The sequence below is a fragment of the Nannospalax galili genome, unplaced genomic scaffold (assembly GCF_000622305.1).
Source record: "Nannospalax galili isolate Female #2095 unplaced genomic scaffold, S.galili_v1.0 scaffold363, whole genome shotgun sequence".
Taxonomy (NCBI): domain Eukaryota; kingdom Metazoa; phylum Chordata; class Mammalia; order Rodentia; family Spalacidae; genus Nannospalax; species Nannospalax galili.
The window spans coordinates 4,225,555-4,245,132 of NW_008351176.1; the positions used below are offsets into that span (position 1 = coordinate 4,225,555).

General features: G+C 49.3%; 2 protein-coding genes and 1 non-coding gene across 3 annotated transcripts in view; 1 reads left to right on the top strand and 2 right to left on the bottom strand.

Annotated features, from left to right (window-relative positions):
• The window catches only part of Myo1d (myosin ID), a 481,196-nt gene extending 466,573 nt beyond the window's left edge, over positions 1–14,623 (top strand). Inside the window, exon 21 of the mRNA XM_029553582.1 lies at positions 12,355–14,623. Within this exon, the coding sequence (XP_029409442.1) occupies positions 12,355–12,511 (157 nt within the window). The 3' untranslated portion in view covers positions 12,512–14,623. The remainder of the gene's footprint in view (positions 1–12,354) is intronic.
• Positions 3,378–3,507, bottom strand: LOC115066792. Its single transcript, XR_003846238.1, has one exon. It is a non-coding gene; the product is annotated as a small nucleolar RNA SNORA3/SNORA45 family (small nucleolar RNA).
• A 1,096-nt stretch (positions 14,624–15,719) lies between the features above and the next one.
• On the bottom strand, positions 15,720–19,514 carry Cdk5r1 (cyclin dependent kinase 5 regulatory subunit 1). Its single transcript, XM_008848171.3, has one exon. It carries the CDS (start codon positions 19,335–19,337, stop codon positions 18,435–18,437), a length of 903 nt encoding a protein of 300 aa, XP_008846393.1. The 5' UTR covers positions 19,338–19,514; the 3' UTR covers positions 15,720–18,434.
• Between the last annotated feature and the right edge of the window lie 64 nt (positions 19,515–19,578).

The window sequence follows — 19,578 nt, forward strand, 5'->3', positions numbered from 1 at the left end:
TATTGGATGCAGATCTTTAAATGTCTGATAGAATTCTGCTGTAAATCCATCTGGTCCTGGGCTTTTTTTAGTCGGGAGGTTTTGTATTACTGTTTCAATTTTTTTTGTGTTATGGGTCTGTTTATGCTGTTAATCGCTTCTTGGTTTAGTTTTGCTGGTTCCCATGCCTTTAGAAATCTGTCCATTTCTTTTAGGTTTTCAAATTTAGTAGCATATAGGTTTTTAAAGTATTCCCTTATAATGTTCTGTATCTTTCTTGTGTCTGTTGTGATGGTTCCCCTTTCATCTCTGATTTTGTTGATTTGGAGGTGCTCTTTCTTTCTTTTGGTTAATTGGGCTAGCAGTCTGTCAGTCTTGTTTATCTTTTCAAAGAACCAGCTCCTGTATTCGTTGATTGTTTGTATTGTTTTCTTTGTTTCAATTTCATTAATTTCTGCCGATTTTTATTATTTCTTCTTGTCTGCTGGGTTTGGGTTTCCTTTGTTGCTGCTTTTCAAGTGTCTTGAGTTACAATGTTAAGTCATTTATTTGTATTCTTTCCGATTTTTTTGATGGCATTTAGAGCTATAAACTTCCCTCTAAGAACAGCTTTCAACATATCCCAGAGGTTTTGTTGTGTTGTATTGTCCTTTTCATTTAGTTCCAGGAATACTTTTATTTCTTTCTTAATTTCTCCTTTGGCCCATTCATCATTCAGTAATGTGTTGTTTAATCTCCATGTGTTCATGTGGTGAATAGAGCTTCTTCCGGTGTTGATTGTGAGCTTTTATTGCATTGTGGTCTGATAGAATGCATGGAATTATTTCAATCTTTTTTGTATTTGTTAAGGTTTGTTTTGTGCCCAGTATATGGATGATTCTGGAGAAGGTTCCATGGGGTGCTGAGTAAAAAGTATGTCTTCTGGTGTTTGGGTGGAATACTCGGTAGATGTCTGTTAAGTCCATTTGATGTATGGTATTGTTTAATTCAGATATCTCTCTGTTAACTCTCTACCCTGTTGACCTATCTAATGGAGAGAGTGGGGTATTGAAGTCCCCTACTGTTAATGAGTTGGGATTAATCTGGGTCTTAAAGTCCTGTAGTATTGTTTTTATGAAGTTGGGTGCACCAGAGTTTGGTGAATATATGTTCATGATTGTAATATCTCCTTGATTTATTGTTCCTTTGATCAGAATGAAGTGGCCCTCTTTATCTCTTCTGATTAGTTTTAGTTTAAAGTTTATTTTGTCAGATACTAGAATTGCTACGCTTGCTTTTTTCTTAGTACCATTTGCTTGGTACATTTTTTTCGATCCTTTCACTTTAAGATAGTGTCTGTCCTTGAAAGTGAGATGAGTTTCTTGCAGACAATAAAAAGATGGGTTTTGTTTCTTAATCCATTCACCTAGTCTATGTCTTTGGACTGGGGAGTTTAGTCCGTTAATATTTAAAGTTATTAATGAAAGATGAGTATTGAATCCTGTCATTTTTATTTCTGTTTACATTCTTGATATAGCTGTACTTTTCCACAGTTATACCTTCATTGAATTTCTTTCCACAACCCCTTGGGTATAGTCATTCCTTTCTTTAGCTCTTTGTATTGCTTCCAAAACTCTCTGAAGGGCTGTTTTGTGGACATGAGTTCCTTCAGCCTATTTATGTCATGGAAGATTTTTCTTTCCCCTTCAACTATAATAGACATTTTGGCTGGGTATAGTAATCTGGGTTGGCATCTGTGGTCATTTAACACTGGGAATACTTTGGTCCAGGCTCTTCTGGCTTTCCTAGTTTGCACGGAAAAGTCAGCTGTAATCCTAATGGATTTTCCTTTATATGTGACTTGTTGTTTCTCTTTTGCAGCTTTCAGTATTGTCTCTTTGTTCTGTACAGAAAATGATTTCTGTATAATACTAATTCTTAGGTTGTTATCAAACTTTGATATTTTCATACATGCATATAATATACTTTGATGATATTCACCCCCATTCCTCTATCTTTTCCCCCTCCCATTCCAGCTGATCGTCTTCCTTGTCCCAGCTAGCCCCCCCTGCTATTTGGGGGGAGGTCTGGTCTATACTTGTTCTCGGTGTACCGTGAAAGGATATATATTTTACCATTGCTGGACATAGTTAATACACAAAGGACATATGCAAAAATTTCATTAGGTCATTTAAATCTGTGTTCTTTTAATATTTTGAGATACAAATTTTTTTTGGTCTTTTTGAGACCTATCTCCCTATAGGTACAGCTGGCCTAGAACTTGATAATGTAGACCAGGCCGGCCTTGAACTCAACCTGCCTCTGCCTCCTGAGTGCTGGGATTAAAGGTGTGCACCATGATGCCAAGCTGAGATAGAAATTTTAAAGAAAATCTATTTCTTAAAACTTACCTTTCCCAAAAATATATAAAAGTACCTTGTTGTCAAACTATTCCTTAATAGAGCAAACAGTTATCCAATTGGCTTTTTTCCCAAGCAGTACTTTTTGCCAGCTTTTAATGTTTAACTCATTTATCTTATTCCATCCCTTTCCTTTCTAACCTCTCTATGTCACTGTGATGTAGATGTGTCTCTTTAAGTAGCTTATAGTTACAATTTTTACGATAATAAGAAATCTCTTTAATCCCAGAAATCTCTTTAAATAGTTTATACATCTAAGTTTGTTGAGTTTGTATATTTGAGCTTATCTGTGACTGTTCTATATGGTTTGTACTTTCTTTTTTTGTTTGTTTGTTTGGTCTTTTTTGAGACAGGGTCTCCCTGTAGTCCCAGCTGACCTGAACTCACTATGTAGACCAGGCTGGCCTTGAACTCACAGAGATCCGCCTGCCTCTGCCTCCCAAGTGCTGGGACTACAAGTGTGCGCCACCACGCCCAGCGACCTTCAACTTTTTTTAAAGATTTTTTTATTGTTATTTATGTGTTGTATGTGCCTGCTTCATGTATATGCAGATGCCCTCAGAGGTCAGAAGAGGGCGTTGGATCCCCTGGAGCTGGAGTTACAGGTGGTCGTTAGCTACCAGTATGGGTGCTAGGAAATGAACTTAGGTTCTCTCGAAGAGCAACAAGTGCTCTTAAGCACTGAGCCATCTCTCCAGCCCCCTTCAGCACATGTTAAATCATCAAAGTTAGGTACTTGTACTGTTTTCATAGTGCCTGCAGGTCTCACTCTGAACTATACCCACTGTGAGTTTCCCTGCCTTCTTGCCAATGTTGCCTTCCTCCTCCCCTTGTTGCCCATGGCTCCTGCTGTCCTGCAGTGATCTCATGAGAGCTGAACCTGGCCAGAGCGTCACTGACCAGCATAATTTGTTGTCCCTGCCTGTCTGATTAGGCCACTAGTCTACAAGCAGTGAGCCTTTTCTCTCACTGAGTGCTTTTTTTTTTTTTTCTTTTTTCACATGTCACTAACCTGATGACTGACTGTGCCACGAGGCCCACAGCCAGTAAATAAGGTCAGCAGTTATTCTTCGAGGTCTCTAGCACACCAAGGCAATAGCCAATACCCAAGCGTGGCTCTAGCCTCAATTCACTGCATGTTCTTGAAGTTTCCTTCTTGGTCTACCATGGATTCGCTTTGCAAAGGGTAGAGAGAGGAGAGCTGGAGAGGTCTTTTCCTGAAAACAGTTTGCTCTCTTACCTGTGCTTCTCTGCCACTTTGCCAGGCTGGAAGACAGGCTTCTGTGCTTGTCATAACTAAGCAGTCTGTGAAGGGCCCAGCACATATATGCAGGCCCTAGCCTCTGTTCCTCAGTTTGGGCCATGGCTGCTCAACCAGCACTTCTGGGCCCCAGCCTGGCTTCCCCTCTGGCTGCACCCCACCACCACCACCTGGAGGCTGTCTTTTCATTCCTCTAACATCCACATCCTCTTCAGAACCTGATCAGCACTCGGAGATGCTTGCAGGAGCCAGACTTGTTGGGCCTGTCTCTTACTGGGACCAGACTTGTTGGGCCTGTCTCTTACTGGGACCAGACTTGTTGGGCCTGTCTCTTACTGGCACTGTGGCACAGCAGAGTGCCACACTGTGTCTGTGTGAACATCACTGGGCCTGGGGCCTGGGGCCAGGTGCCATGACAGCTGGGAGGAATGATGGGAATGACAGAGGGAACGGTCTCAGCATGACAGGCCCCCTGGGTGCCTGTTCCAGACTCTACTCACTGTGTGGAGGATGTGCATGAAGCAAGCAGGGTGTGTGACAGAGAAGGCAGAGAAACCAGTTGGGCCACAGCAGCCACCTGGAAAGGCTGAGGCAGGGCAGTCCAGAGAACTGGCCTGCTCTGCTGGGCTGTGACAGGCTTGACAAGGGAAGAGGCAAGGAGAGCGCACTCAGTGTTGCTCATGTGAAGACTTGACTGTCTGTGATGTGTTCAGGGGATCCTTCAGAGGTGATGAGAATATGCTGAGACCTCATACTTGGAGGGACAATGATTGGACCATTATCTGACAATGAAACCACATAGGTGAGTGAGTGGCACTACTGTGTGGCATATGAAATTAAATGAGCATACAGTACTAATTGAGAATGAGGAAATGATGCCAGAAAAGCTCCAGCAAGAGCTCTGTTCCCCCTGAGGCTTCAGTCCAGTTGAAACAGTCACTATCTCCCATCAGATGGCAGGACTAGGAACTTGCTGGATCCACTCATGTGCAACTCTCTCTGGACAGTTCATGCCCCTGAACGCTCAGTGAGGAGATGCCAGCAAGCAGGGAAAGAGATGGGATTTGGTAGTACCTTCAAGAGAAGGCCTTGGTGGGAAGGGTGCCCCAGGTTGGGAGGTTCCCAGAAATGCTGTGAAAGTGGGTCTGGGTACCAGAGTAGCTTAGCCTGGGGCAGATACGGACTCAGCTTGAGTGAAACTCTTGGGTGCTCTGGCTGCCAGCTGCACCCAACCATGGCTCAGCTGTTTCATGACAGAAAAGAAAGTTGTGTTTTGTAGGTAATGGTGGTTTTGCCCCAGCCCTTACCAGCTGTCCCCAAGAAAGGGCTCAGTAGACAGGAAGTGCGGCACTGCACTGGGGACCACAGGGGAGCTGCGCTTGCCTGCTCACTTTAGCAGCACCCGTGGTGCAGCCCTTCAGCCCTGACCAAAACAGAAGTTGCATTTCCCCAATAGGATTTTGAAAGAGCTGCTCTCTGTGGCTTGGCGTGGGCAGAGGAACCTGCTTCCTCAAGTGGAGCACACAGGAAAGAACTGCAGACCTGAGTTCTCTGTGCTGGGCCAGGCCGGGCCGGGCCAGTAGCCCCATCTTGTGTGAGATAGAGAGTACACTGGATGTCCTAGTAACATTCCAGGGACTGTGACGCTGAGGTTGACTGTGCAGCACGTAAGAGACACTTCATCTCTGAAAAGCACTCACTTCCTATGTGCCTGTGCTTGGTGCAAGATGCAATTCCTCCTGCCACGTCCTGTGAGCAGACAGTGGAGACTATTGCACTAGCTTCGCAGTACATGAGGTACTCCTCATCCCTCCCCAAACCCTGTCCTGCACCCCTCTTCCACTGCACTTCCCCCTAAAGGGCACTTGGGTCAAAGAGCCGCTAAGGATAGTAAGTAGCCCAGGCACTTGAGTTCTGGCTAGTGCATGAGCCTCTGGGGCCATTTTCTGGGTTGGCTTTGGTCTAGAGACTATTGCGAACTGACCAGGGGACAAAGTGTATGGACAAAGAGGGACATTCTTCCAGGCTGATTCATCTCCTGCACTGACTTGGTTTACACCTTTGTACAGGGCCAGCACTAGGACATCATTGGGTTGTCATGTTGATCCATGCTTACCCACAGGCTGCTCTAATTAGCAGAAGGCAAGAGTCTAAATGAAAAAGGAAAGACAGTCACATGATAAAGGCCATTTGCCTGCTGCAGTGATGGCTGAGAACAGATGACATGAAAGTCCCCAAATTCCATCATTTGCTGAGGCACTAAATCCTGTAACAGAAGCCAAGGGAAAAGTCCCTCCCCCACAGCCAACCTTCCTCAGCAGCTGTCGTTTGGCTTGGCACACCATCAGAGGGGAGACACCCTGCCTCCATCTCTGTTTTAAAACGAGGGAAGAACTTTGCCTCTATAAAAATTCCATGTGTGATGGGGCTCAGGGCAGAGCCAAGGCACTGTGCTCAGCAGTTCCCACTCTGCTGTGTCCCCTGGGACTGGGTCAGCTCCAGACCAGCATCAAACTCGTTGGCTTCAGTTATTTTGAGACAGGGTCTGACTCTATAGCCCAAACTAGCCTCAAACTCAGAGCAATCCTCCTGCCTCAAGCCTCCTGAGTGCTGCAATTAAAGGTGTGGCCACCTCGCCCAGTCTTGCTGTACTTCAGTAATTTGGGTTCAACCTGAACTTTCCCCAAAACCATGTTTTCTTTTCTCATTCACCTTAACTCGAACCCTGCATTTCAAAAATTATTGTGATAAAACATAAAATTCAACATCATATCTGGCATGTTAAGTGTTATGCAGCCATCACCTCTTATCTAGTTCCAGAATATTCCCACCACCCTAAAAGGAAACCCCATAAGCAGTTCCACTCTGCGCTGTCCTTTGCAAAGCAGTTTTCTGTCTGTAGATTGTCCAGTGGGGCCATTGCATATAAATGGAATCCTGCAGGATGCGCCCATTGTAGCTGGCTTCTTTCAGTAAGCATAATGTTTTCAAAATTTATTAGCCTATGTTGATACTTACTCCTTCTTATTGCTGAATAATATTCCTTTGAACAATAATATTCCAGTGAATGGATAAACCCTATTTTGTTGATCCATTCATCCACTGATGGACTTGTAGGTTTCTTCTGCCTTTTGTAGATAGTTCTGCTGTCAACATAGATGTGCAGTGCTGTTGTCTGACACCTGTTCTCATTTCTCTTGGTACACATCCAGGAGTGGAATTTGCTAGGCCATGTGCTAATTCCCTTGAGTGTATTGTGGAACAGTGAATCTGGAGCTATGTTTTCTTCCTTGTCTGTGGATGGCGGCATGTAGATAGCAGCAGCTAGTTACTTAGCTGAACATTGCAGGGAAAACCAGTTCTCTCTGCCCTCAGTGTGCATTGCGCACTCAACCTCTTCTGTCCAAACTGTCTGGCAGCCTCATGCTGGGCATCAGATCATTCAGGGCTGTGCCAAGGAAAGGAATAGGAGCCCAGAGATACCCCATCTTTTCTCCATCACAATAGGGAATACTTCTTTGCTAAAGGGCCACCTCCCTCTAGGACCTTCCCATCCCACAGGCCATTTGGCCACTTTGCCTCTTGGGCCAGGCATGTTTCGGGCCTAGCAGGACTGTGGCCCATTGGACTTGTTGCCCTCTTCATTATGAGGCTGTAGTGCAGAGGGGAGCGATCTACAGTACAGGGAGACCAAGGCCTGTGACAGCGTCCTGACCCAGCAAACCCAGAACCAGTGGCCTGGCTAGAAGTGCCCATCAGTACCAGGTGCCTCCCCCGACTGCAGCCTTCTGAGACCCCTCCCCACCCTCTAGGAACCTGCATTCTAAACACAGGTAGCATGAGTGTTCCACACACTGGTCACATAGGCTTAGAATGCCCTAGGATGGGGCTGGAGAGAAGGCTCAGTGGTAAAGAGCACTGACTGCTCTTGCAGAGGACCCAGGTTTGATTTCCAGCACTCACATGGTGGCTACAAACCGTCCTTAATTCCAGTTCCAGGGGAATCTGATGCCCTCTTCTGACCTCCAAGGCATTGCATGACACGGGTGTACTCACATACATGCAGGCAATGCACTCAGACACATAAAATAAAAATAAAAAATGTCCTAGGTGTACAGCATCCAGCAGGGGCCTATTCAAAACAGAAGATGCACAGGCTTTATCAGTTGTGAGAACATGGGAAAAGAACATAAACCAGGTCCATCACAGTAGCTCTCCTGAACCAGCTCTCCTGGAGGTTCTTAGCACATAACTGAGGAAGGAGTAAATTTCCTCTGGAAAACAAAGTGATAGTGTCCACTTCCAACCAACAGAGCTCATGTCTTTCTAAGTGCCCTCCATGCATCAATCTCCAGATTGCAGATTCCAGGAGGCCAGACTGCCAGCCACAATGTGGGAGAAATCCCTGTCTTCAACCACAGACTTGTTTTCTGTATTTCTGGGGCTTAGTATGTTGTGGTAAAGACTAGGTAAAAGCTGAAGAGATGGTGATGATGAAATAACTCATTCCACCCATCTTCACCACAGAGGAAGAAAAGAATAGATTTCTCATGTACACCTGATAGCTGGAAAAGAGACTCACAGGCTTGGGCAGGTCCAAAAGCCAGAAACACTGGAATTCAGGCCACTAACCCCTGGTCTTGAAGTAAGACCCCACATGAATCAGGAGTGATCTCGTGTGGGCTTACAAGTGCTACCCAGAAATCCCAGGTGGAGAATGGGCATGGTGGCTAACACCAGTAATCCCAGCACTCAGGAGGCTGAGGCAAGAGGATTGCTCTTGAGTATAAGGCCAGCCTGAGCTATATATAGTGGGATGTGGAGGTATCACTAAAGGTGCCCTTTCTTTCCTGATATTTCCTCATTTATTCCCGTTCCTTTGGGGTGGTTCTGTGAAGTGGAAGTTTGATGTTTGCCATGGACAGAAGCTGTGCTCTGGGAGAGAGGCTAGGCTGAAGGGTGAATGCCCAAGGGCCAGCCCCACCCATGGGAAGGAGAGGATGACCAGCCTTTCTCCTGGGACAGAGCCCCTCTTAGGAAGTAGGGGCCACAGTGGCGGGCACAGAGAGAGAAGGCTACCAGAGCTGTCTGCATCGCAGTGTAGAGGAAACCAGTATGCCAACTCCTGCCTTCGTCCTTTCCACCTTCCTTCAGTACCAGTAGGTTCCGGAAAGGAGGGGAAGCCAACTTTAGCAGAGTTACTTATGCTTTGTGACCTTCAGGCCATGGCTGTGCTCAGCCGTCTGCTGAAAGGTCCCTGAGGAAGGATGTTCCCCTCCTTCCCTTCTGTCTGCTTCTTGCCCCAGCCAACATTTATTCCATAGTGCTTACTGACCAACTGAATAGGACAAAAAAGGGTTATGGAAGAGTGGACCTGGGGCAGGGATTCTGTGGCCTCTCAATCACATGAGGGTTCTGCTCTTAAGATGAGACCCCTAACAATTCCCTCCCCTCCACGTTCTCACCAGCCACACCACACTCCAAGACTAGAACAGACCCTTAAGATTCAAAAGAAGAGAAAGGGTGGATCCTGGGGCCTCCCTGCTGACATTCTGGCCAAGGGACTGGAAGGGGGCCCACATCAGGAGGACCCACTACACCAGTAACATGGCAGGCAGGCTGGCAAGTCCCTCTCTCAGTTATTTTCTCAAGCAAAGTAGAATGTGACCCCATCGAGCCCATTCCCAGAGAGTCTGAGAGAACCCACCATGTACACACTGTTGTGCCAGGCCCCATAGGAAGAGGAAGCCAGGATGCTGGCTGCCGTCTGTGAACCCAGGGAAGGGCATATGGCCACCAGGAGAAGGTCTGCCCTGGCCCCAGAGCAGGGGTCTTGAGTCCAGCAGTAGGGCAGGACTCAAAAGACGTGGGCTGACAGGAGAATCAGGAGACATCCCCAGCTACAGTTAGGTCCACAGAGCCAGGGTTTTGCTTGCTATGGGCCAGCATGAGGCCACAGGGGACCTACATGGAGCCTGCTGCAGCCAAGGACTATGTAGCTAACTTGCAGAGCCCCTGACTCCCACAGGACCCTGACTCGTACAGGATGGAAGAGAGCAGGAGTCATTGCCTTTGATAGGTTCCTCTATTTTTATGTCCAACTCTGGTTAAAAATAACTGTGCAAGTAAGGTTGGAGCTGCGGATGATAGTATATTAAGTATTGGACACCTAATGCCCAAACGTGATAGCCACAGGTCCCTCCTGGGTCTGTCTTCAGCCTCCACATCGTGGTTAATAAGACCAGCAGGTAGGGAACAGCTTAAGAACAACCCCTAACAGCTCTTCAACTTATGTTTCAAAGTCAGGCCTTCTCAGGCACCACAGAGTGTCCTTGGACACTGTGCCCAGGGGCCAGTGCTACCAAAGTACCTGTGCCAGGACACCCCTGGGAGACACTGCACATCATGGAGCCTCATCAGCTGCCTCAGCATCTAAGCATCAGGATCTCCTGGGCCAACCAGCAGTTGGCAAATGCAGAGAAAGCCTCTCCAGGCTAGGAGAAATGTGTACTGGCCTCGGTCTCAGCCTCAGCCTCAGCCTCGGCCTTCCTGCCACAAGGTGGAATGGCCACTCGGCAGTCACCACTAGGAGCTCCCTTAGCCCAGTGATTCCAGCAGCGTTTGAAGGGCCCAGCCTGTCCACACTCCTCATGCTGCCCCAAGAGCAGCAAAGGCATCCCTAAGGTGTCAGCTCAGAGAGAAGAGTCACCAGTTGCCGCCAGCCCATCCTGAAGCGCCTAAGCCTGCTGGTCTGGAGTTTCTCCCAACTCAAAACTGACGCAGCACAAGCTGAGGTGCAGCATGGTATTGTGCTGGCGTGTGTGCACACAGCCTACTTCAACAGGTTTTCACTTTTTAAAATCAGCAGCAGCAGGCTGCAGAGATGGCCCAGTGGTTAAGAACACTGACTATTCTTGCAGAGGACCCAGGTTCAATTCCCAGCACCCACATGGCAGCTAACGACTGTCCGTAACTCCAGTTCCAGGGGATCCGACAGCCTCTTCTGTTTTCCACGGGCATTGCATGACACAGGTGCACTTACCTACATGCAGGCAATACAGGCATACACATAAAATAAAAATAATAAATATTTTTTAAAACTCAGCAGCAGCTCCTTAAGTATATTTGGTGCAGTGTAGTCACTGAAGGAGAGAGCTTCCCACAGCAGGGAGAGCACAACATGCCACCTCCATGCAGGGCCGCCTCAGGTCTTGGCTCTACTCAGTGATGAAGAAGCCCTGGCTATGGCTCCCAAGCACACCCTGCACAGCCTCCTGGTAGATAATGGAGAGACCACCCACCTGCCCTGGCCCCACAGTTGCTGGGGAACTAGGGGCCATCGGCAGAGCTGCTTGGGTTCTGTGGCAAAGCCCAGGATCAAAATGAGAACAATCTTCATGGCTAACAGATCCAGTTTTTTTTTTTATGGGTGGTACTGGGAATTGAACTCAAGTCCTCAAAGCATGCTAGGCAAGTGCGCTACCACTGAGCTACATCTCAAGTCCTTTTGAGGTTTTTTTTAATATTTTATTTTTATTATGTGTGTATGAGTGTATCGCCTGCATGCGTGAAAGTGTACCCATGTTGTGCAGTGTCCACAGAGGTCAGAAGAAGGCATTGGATCCCCTGGAACTGGAGTTACAGACAGTTGTTAGCCTCCATGTGGGTGCTGGGAATCGAACCTGGGTCCTCTGCAAGAGCAGCCAGTACTCTTAACCACTGAGCCATCTCTCTCAGCCCCAAGTTTTTATTTCTTAATTTTCTTTTTAATGTGGATAAGTGTTTTGCCTCCATGTATGTAAGTGTACCACTTGCATGCAGTGTCCACAGAAACCAGAAGAGGGCATCAGCTCCTCTGGAACTGGATATATAGATGGTTGTTAATTGCCATGTGAGTGCTGGGAACTGAACCCAGGTCCTCTACAAAAGCAGCCAGTGCTCTTAACTGCAGAGCTATCATATCTCCAGCCCCGAGTTTTTATTTTGAGACAGGGTTTCACTAAGTTGTCCAGGCTAGCTTTAAACTCACTCACTCCAAAGCCCAGGTTGGCCTTGAACTTAAATTCTTCCTGCCTTAGCTATCCAAGTAGCTGCGATTACAGACCTGTGCCACAAAGCACAGTCTCAGACCCACTTCTGACAGCCAGACTCCATGACAAACAGGCCAACCAGCCAGACTCAAAACAGACATTCCCAGGGGGATGTGGCAGGGGACGGGCTTCTAATCTCCCAGTTGCAATCAGATAACTGTTGTCATGAGTCAGATTCCTGATACTACCACTACCATTCTCTCTCTCTCTCTCTCTCTCTCTCTCTCTCTCTCTCTCTCTCTCTCACACACACACACACACACACACACACACACACACACACCCTACCCCCAAAGCCAGTGACTTAGTCCAGTTCAGATGGCTTATGATATCTTCCTCCATGGTCCAGCTGTACACAGGTTCCCTGGAGTGAGCACTAGCCCCTCTGCTTTGTCAGCACAGCAGCCCAGACCTCAGTGCCCCTCTTTCTCCTGCTCAACCTCCATCTGGGCCCTCTCCAGGCCTCTGTGAGCACATACCTGAGAGGAAAACAGGTTGAACCCCAGACCTGCCAGCCCACAGGAACCTGGCAAATAAATGGCAGGGCCCTGGGGGGTTTCCAGGGAAACAAAACCATTCCTAATCTGCCCACTCACTGCTTGGCCTGTCTTTTCCATTTTTCTAGTGAGAAGCGCCACCTTCAAGTGAATGTCACCAACCCAGTGCAGTGCAGCCTGCATGGGAAGAAGTGCACTGTCTCTGTGGAGACAAGGCTTAACCAGCCAGAGCCTGACTTCACCAAGAACCGCTCAGGCTTCATCCTCAGTGTGCCTGGGAACTGACTGCTGTGCATCGGAGGCCTGGCCTGGGAGCACTCGGCCTCTCCATGTCCCATGTGCTCCACCTCACTCAGCATCGAGGATCCCAGCTAATTGTTGCATGCCGGCTAATGCCACTAGAAATCAGCTGCAAGGGTCCCACTGGGTAGGGCTCCTCTCCTGCCTTCCCTGAGGCGCTGCCCATGAGGTCTTTCTGTTTGGCTTCTGTCTCTGGTCTCTCTTCTGTGCTCTCAACTTTCCATAGCCCCAGATGAGTAAATCTAAGACCCTGTTGCCCTGTGCAGACCCCTGGGCTGACAACTCCTCACCTCTCAGGCAATGGTACACTATGGTACCTGTAGTTAGCAAAGGGTTAGGGACCAGCTGCTGCTCCCAGTAAAGTGGTGGGTGAGGGGAACCCAGGATGCAGTTTCCCCAGCCAAAGACACATTGCCCTAGAGGCAGGGATCTGGCGAACATGAGCAGAAGACTTAGTTCTGCTTTGTGAACCCCACTTGCCACCACTCCTCCCCCAAGGTTATCAGTCCTCAGGGCCTAGCTCAGAGGTTCTCAGCACAACTTTCCAACCCCATCAGCAAGTCAACGCCACCAAGTGAACAGGTTCACCTGTGGAGCCCAGCCCCTCAGTCATGTTCAAGTGAAAGTCCCTTCTTCCCAGAGCCTACCCTGGGAGAGCCCTTTGCCAACAGGGCTCCAGGCCTGGGCCTCCTGGCCACTTCTCCCATAGAGAGCCTGCTGATGCTCCAAGGACCATTTTATTTAACCCACAGCTCACATTGTGGTCATCAACCTTGTTTTTGCAGATTGCCAGATTACTAATCAGATGTCACCTCTGCTGTAACCACACTGTCAAGACCTAGTTAAGGAAATGCAGGTACCAGGACAGGGGAGCACTCTGTTCAGCCGTTCCCCTTTTCTAACTCCTCAAACTGTGCTTCCAACTCACTGGAGAATTGAGACCAGGGCAGGAATCAACTTACACAGGAACCATGGGAGGTACAGCAGAGCTGCAGCAAAAAACGTGGGGCCCTGGCACTGCTGGCCAGGCCAGGGTGCCCACCTAAGCCATGTACCAGCCCGATGGAGTCTGACCCCCAACCTCCTGCCAGGAGAGCATTACTGGCTTGCCAGGTTCTGCCCAGCAAAGTGCATGGCTGTTGGAATGGTCCTCCAGAAACCCCTCTGCCCAGCCTCAGCAGCTGGGGATGCAGAAGCCTGTGGGCAGCCCAGGCCTGCTGGCAGGGGGCTTTCCATGGAAAGCTCGCAAGCTCAGAGCAGACACCCTGGAAGAGCTGGCAGGGCTGTACAGAGAGCTGACATTTTCTTCATTTTCTGCCAGATACTTCCCCTTCCCGATTGTCACCCTGCCACCCCAACCCAGCAGAACCCACTAAGGGCCTGTGTGCCACCTCCTGTGCCTTGCCCAGGGCCTGAGTATGGGGGCCCAGGTACCTGGTCTCATAAACCACTTCCCAGGGCATGGAGACATTTGCACTGTAAGTGGTTTGTAATGAAGACTCCTGCTGGCACCCTGTCCTCAGGAATCCTCACCCTCCAAGCCTGGTCAGCTGCCTGTGCAGTGCAGAGGTGCCAACAGTCCAGGTCCACACGCTCTTGATTTTGCCAATCGCCAGTAGACACTAGTGGAACCAACTGGAACTTCTTTTCCCCTTCCCTCCAACTTGCTTTACCCTTCACATGTTTTAAACACACCAAAGCAGATCATGCCAAATGAGTTGCCAGTCAAGGCCAGAGCAGGGAAAAAGGATGTGGACTCTTTCCCACCTTTTGATGTAGACTGAAGCCCCTCAGCCCAGTGCCAGGGCCTCCAGCTGAGGCAACAGGACTGCCCTGTCCACAAGCACTTTTTTATGACCTACTGCGAGTCAGTGTGTGGCCACTAAGGACAAGTTTAGGGTGTGAATGATCATAGTACACCATCAAGGCGCTGAGGGAAAAGGGAGACAGTGATTGTATGCAGTAGAGTGGGTTCTCTCGGTTTAATGAGATGCAGTTTTATGGTTTGGTGCATATATTCCTATTTTCCATTAAATTAACTTTATTTCTAAAGCATATTTTGATTTACCATCAAGAGCAATAAAGCATTAAATCTTATTTTTAAGGTGGTCCTGTTTCTCTGTCATTGAAAAATAGTGAAATTTTAGCTTATTTAGTCAAGTGCCATCCCAAAGGAAGGGAGAATTAGCATAAATAATGTAAAATGGGGGTAATCTGCCTGAGGCGTTGGAGCCTCTAGGTACCAGGCAGCTGGAGAAAGGAGCAAGGGAGCCTGGAGCGCCATCCCACACTCTCCTCTGCCTCTCAGAACCTGTGCTCTGGACGGGAACACAAGTCTGAAACCCACGTCCACATAAATGATGGACTCAGATTCCTAGGGCAGCTGTTGGGCCAGGACGGCCTCTTTCCAAGGTGACTGGCTAGGGAAGAACTGGGAAAAGAAGCGAGGAGGGACCAGCTCTCAGAGCAGGAGCTGCAGATGGGGGTAGGGGCACCCCCAGCACCCAAGGACCAAACACTGCAGGGCTTTCCAGTCGCAGGTCAGACAGGAAACAACACTCAGTGGCAGCGTCTGTGACTCAGGCCATGGGTGTTGCCTCGAGAAAAAAGCCCAGTCACAGGCTCGCGGCTCCTGGCAGTAGGTTCAGGGCTGGTGGAATGGTACAGGTGGACTTACTTCAGGGCTGGCAGGCAGATTGGACACAGCATGGATGAGACCTCACAGCAGAAGCTGGGGTAGCAGCTCACCTACAGAGCTAAACCCGCAGGGCTGGACCACCAGGATACTTCCACCCTGAGAGCCTCTTGGCAGTAGACACCAAGCAGGGTCAGGCCTGGGGACACATGGCGCACCAGCCTTAGCATAAAGACTCAAGAGATAAGCTCTATTGCCAGGTGCCCGCGCAGGACCTACTTGGCCACCACTGGCCGGCCATGCCTGAGCCTGACCCTCTGTGGATTGAGCTGCCAGTCCTGCACCTCCACAAAGGAAACCCTCAGGGAGGACCTGGCAACCACTGAGCCAAAGCTGACTTAACCTGGGCTGCTCGCTTAATCACATTAGCGCGCTCAGCCCTTTCCCCAGCTCTGTCCCCCTCCTTGCTAGAACACAAATCGCACTGAGTACACGAATCAGAAAGATAAGATGCCCCCAGCAGGCTCACAAATGACAGGCCCATAAAGAGGCCGATGTAATGGATGGTCAGTGCATTTTATTGAATCAGCACAGTACAAAAATAAATAAAAATACGGGAAGGAGAATTAAATTACAGCCAAACAGAGCTTCATGACTTTGTCAGATTATAAACCACACATACAAACACACTACACATACATACAAAATGAGACAAATATAAATTAATATTAACAATATCCACAGTTTGGTCAAGAATAACTACAGAAGAAATTTCACTAAAAAACCAACATACATCACACATGTATAATTAGCAGTTTCAGATATACAGCTATGAATAATTCTGGGGGAGGGAGGAAATGGCACATTTTCTTTCATTGCAAGTTTAACAACTGTTGGAACAAAACTAAATTCTAATAACTGTATGGAAAGAATATATCAACCCTTCAGGTCTTTAAGAAAAAGAGAAAACCCAGATCCTGAACTATTATTCCTGCAGCGTGTTCTCTGCGTGGGTATAATTTCACAGCCATCTGTTCTAAGATTATTTTTCTTAAGACACAAAATGCTCCTGGTTTGCATGCACAGTATCGCTGTAAAAGCAACAATTAAAGAATAAAAGGGATTTTTGTAGGTTTTTTTTTTTTTTTACTTTTTTTTTCCTTTTCTATTTTTCTGTTTTTGTTGTTCTAAAAGTAGTCTTCATAGCAGCATGTCAAATGGGTCCACTGCTTGCACACTCAAGTATATCAGTTGTTCCTTTATACAATACTGATGACCAGTGCAAGGGAAGAGCGGAGAACACAGGCTTCACAATGGAACTAGAGTTGTTTCCTTAGTCCCCAACCACGCCTGAAATATGCACCTCCTCCAAAAAATAAAAATAAAATAAAATTACAAAGAGAAGGAGACAGACAAAACTGGAATCCTGTGAATGTAACTTCATGGCCCAGCTCCCCACCAGCCTCAGCTCCAGGCCAGCCTCGGCCCCGCTGTAAGGGCTACAACACACACCCTCCTCCTGAGACTCAGCGCCTGAAGCTCCTCTTCCAGGCCATCGAGGGAGCCAACTGCCCCACGGGGCTCAGGTCACACGTGGCAGTAGGATCTGAAGACAGGCCAAGCTGAAGCAGCCCGTGCCTGGCAAGCCTTCCCAGACCTTCTAGCTCCCATGAGATCACGAGCAGCCTGGAGGAGTGACTAGGGAGAGGCTCTCCAGTCCCCGCAGGTCCTTCTCCACCTCTAGAACACCTTGGCTGAAAGGCTCTGCTCCAGTCCTCTTTAATGAAGACCTCAATTTCACAGCTTTCTCTTTATGTGATTTTCAGTAGTGCTTGTGCAGAAGTTGGCCACCACCTAGAACCTAATCCTATGTAAAATAACCTCTGCCTTGCCCTGTCTAGCCCCAATTCCAGCATTCCCTGGGGACCAGGGCAGGAAGAGAAAATCCTAGGTAGCGTCTTCCCATTGCTCATTGTTCCCCAAAGCAAGAAGGCCGTGCAGGAAGACTCGATCCCTTCTCTTGGCCCTCTTCCAAACCCCAAGCCACCAGTCTGGGAGAATTAGAAAGAAAAATCAGTAAAATCCACAGTGTGTGCTCTACAGTCACTAGGGATAGGTGGGCGCCACACCCAACAGCTGGAGTCACCAGGAGTGACCATCAGCTGGAGTCACCAAGCTTCCAAAGCCATCGGAGAAACTGTCAACTGTCTCCAAGATGCAGCTGTCTCCCTAAGCAGAGCAGAGCAAAGCTTCCTCTCCAGGAGAAACCCAACTGCTTGGAAATAGATTTAAATTAACACGGAGTGGGGGATGGGGGTGTTTCCCATTACCACATCACCCCTATTGGCTGATCTCACCTTCCCCCAGCTCTGCAGGACAAATATGTGCAAGAGGCCTTAGCACTGAGGTGGATATACCCACTTGCCCAGAAGGCAGACTGCTGCTAATGGGCACCTGCCTGCCGTAGTCCTGGCTTTCACCACAGGGTGACTAAGCTGCATTATTCAAATGAAAAATTCACTCAGGAAAGGAGCTGTCCCTAGCTTCACCTCACCGCATTAGCTGGGACCCAAAATGAGTGAACCTAATGAGCAAACCAACTCATTAACAAACTGGTGTGAGCTGGGAGTGTGGACAAAGGGCAGGGGGGTTCCATTTTTCCAGTAAAGGAAAGCCCTCCCCAGAAAAGAAAACAGCAAACCAGGGCCGTGCATGGTCAACAGGCATTGACAATCTTTGCACAAGACCCACTTCCCCACTCCTGGACTGATGCCCCTGGGCAGTGGAGATCTTGCCTCACAACCCCCTGGAAGCCTCGGTCAGGACAGCTGGCTCCAGGAGCCCCAAGGAGAACAAAACACCCAAACAGCTGCCAGAAAAAGGCCTGACTGCAAACCAGAAATCCCAATTCCTCCCCGGGCCCAAGCAGCTAGAGACACCCGCCCCCTTCAGCTTCCATCAGGAAACAATGGGAAGCCTTATCCACCCAAGATCCAGCATGGGCACAGGTGGCAGGGGCAGGTGAGTCCCCAAAAGTCCCCCAAGTGAGTGGGAAGCAGCCTGAGTGGCTCTGAATATATCTGGGTTCTTATAAGGTTCACGAGTTTGAAAGTCCCTAGAGTTCTTGGCAGGGCTGAAAAAAAAAACCCAGGAGAGAACATGGGAAGAGGCCCTCGGTGGCTTTGCTAGACACTGTACACAAAACTTGGTTTGTTTAGTAATAAATTTTTAAAAATGAATGGAATCCTTTAGCCACGACATGGACTACAGGGCTCACCGATCCAGCCCTAGAAGGAGTCGCTTCTTGTCCTCCTGGCCGCTCTCATTCTTCAAGTCAGAGAACACCTGTGTGAAGTAGTGTGGGTCAGCATTGATCTGCAGCATCTTGGAGCTCATGAGGTTGATAACTGAGAGGCAACGGTCCCAAAAGGCCTCCTTGCAGCTCTCCACCAGGAAGGGCTTGAGCGGGTAGGAGATCTCATTGCCCATGTAGGAATAGGAGAGGTACAGGCAGGTCAGCAGGACAGCCTGGAGCTCGTGGTCCGAGCCCACCTCGGAGGAGATAACATCCCTGCAGAGCATGTAGAGGAAGACCACATTGGCCGGTGTGATGAAGCCCTGGTCCTGCCAGCCCTGCAGAAGCAGCGAGCGGTCCACGCTGCGCAGCCAGAGCACTGGGTCCGTGGGGGACAAGTGCTTCAGGCGGTAGCACCGACGGCAGAGAAACTCGCCCAGGCAGCGCAGCAGCTCGCTGGTGGACGCCTGGACGATGACCCGTTTAGGTGTCCCTGCAGAGGTGATGGCAGGGGGCGGGGCCTTCTTGACAGAGCCGGTGAGCTGGCCCGCTGGGGGTGCGGGCGGCTGGGCCGGTGGGGGCTGGGCGAATGTGGACAGGTTGGCGCACGACAGAGACTTCTTCAGGTTCTCATTGTTGAGGTGCGTGATGTTGTTCTGGTAGCTGCTGTTGGGCTGCACCTTCTTGGAGTTCTTCTTCTTGGCCGACACGGCCACGATCCTCTTCCAAGGCAGCACCGAGATGATGGAGTGCCGCTTCAGGTTCTTGTCCTTGGCGTTCTTGCTGTTCTGCACCGCCGTATAGTGGCCCACCGTGGCCGCGCCATCCTCAAACAGCGTGGCCTTCCGGTAGCTGGGGGACAGGGACAGCACCGTGCCCATGGTGCCGCTGCGCGCCCGGCGGGGGCCGGCACCCCTGCGCGCCCAGCCTGCCGGCCGGAGGGCAAAAACGACTCACCGAGCCTGCGGCGGCCGCGAAACAAACAGACGGTGCTGCCTGGGCGCGTGCTGCCCCTCCGGATCTGCGCGGAAAACAAGATGGTTCTCAGCCCCGGGCGGGGCTCTGCACCGCGCCCTCGGCCCGCACCTCCGCCCCGAGCCCCCACCCGCGTGGGCGATCCCG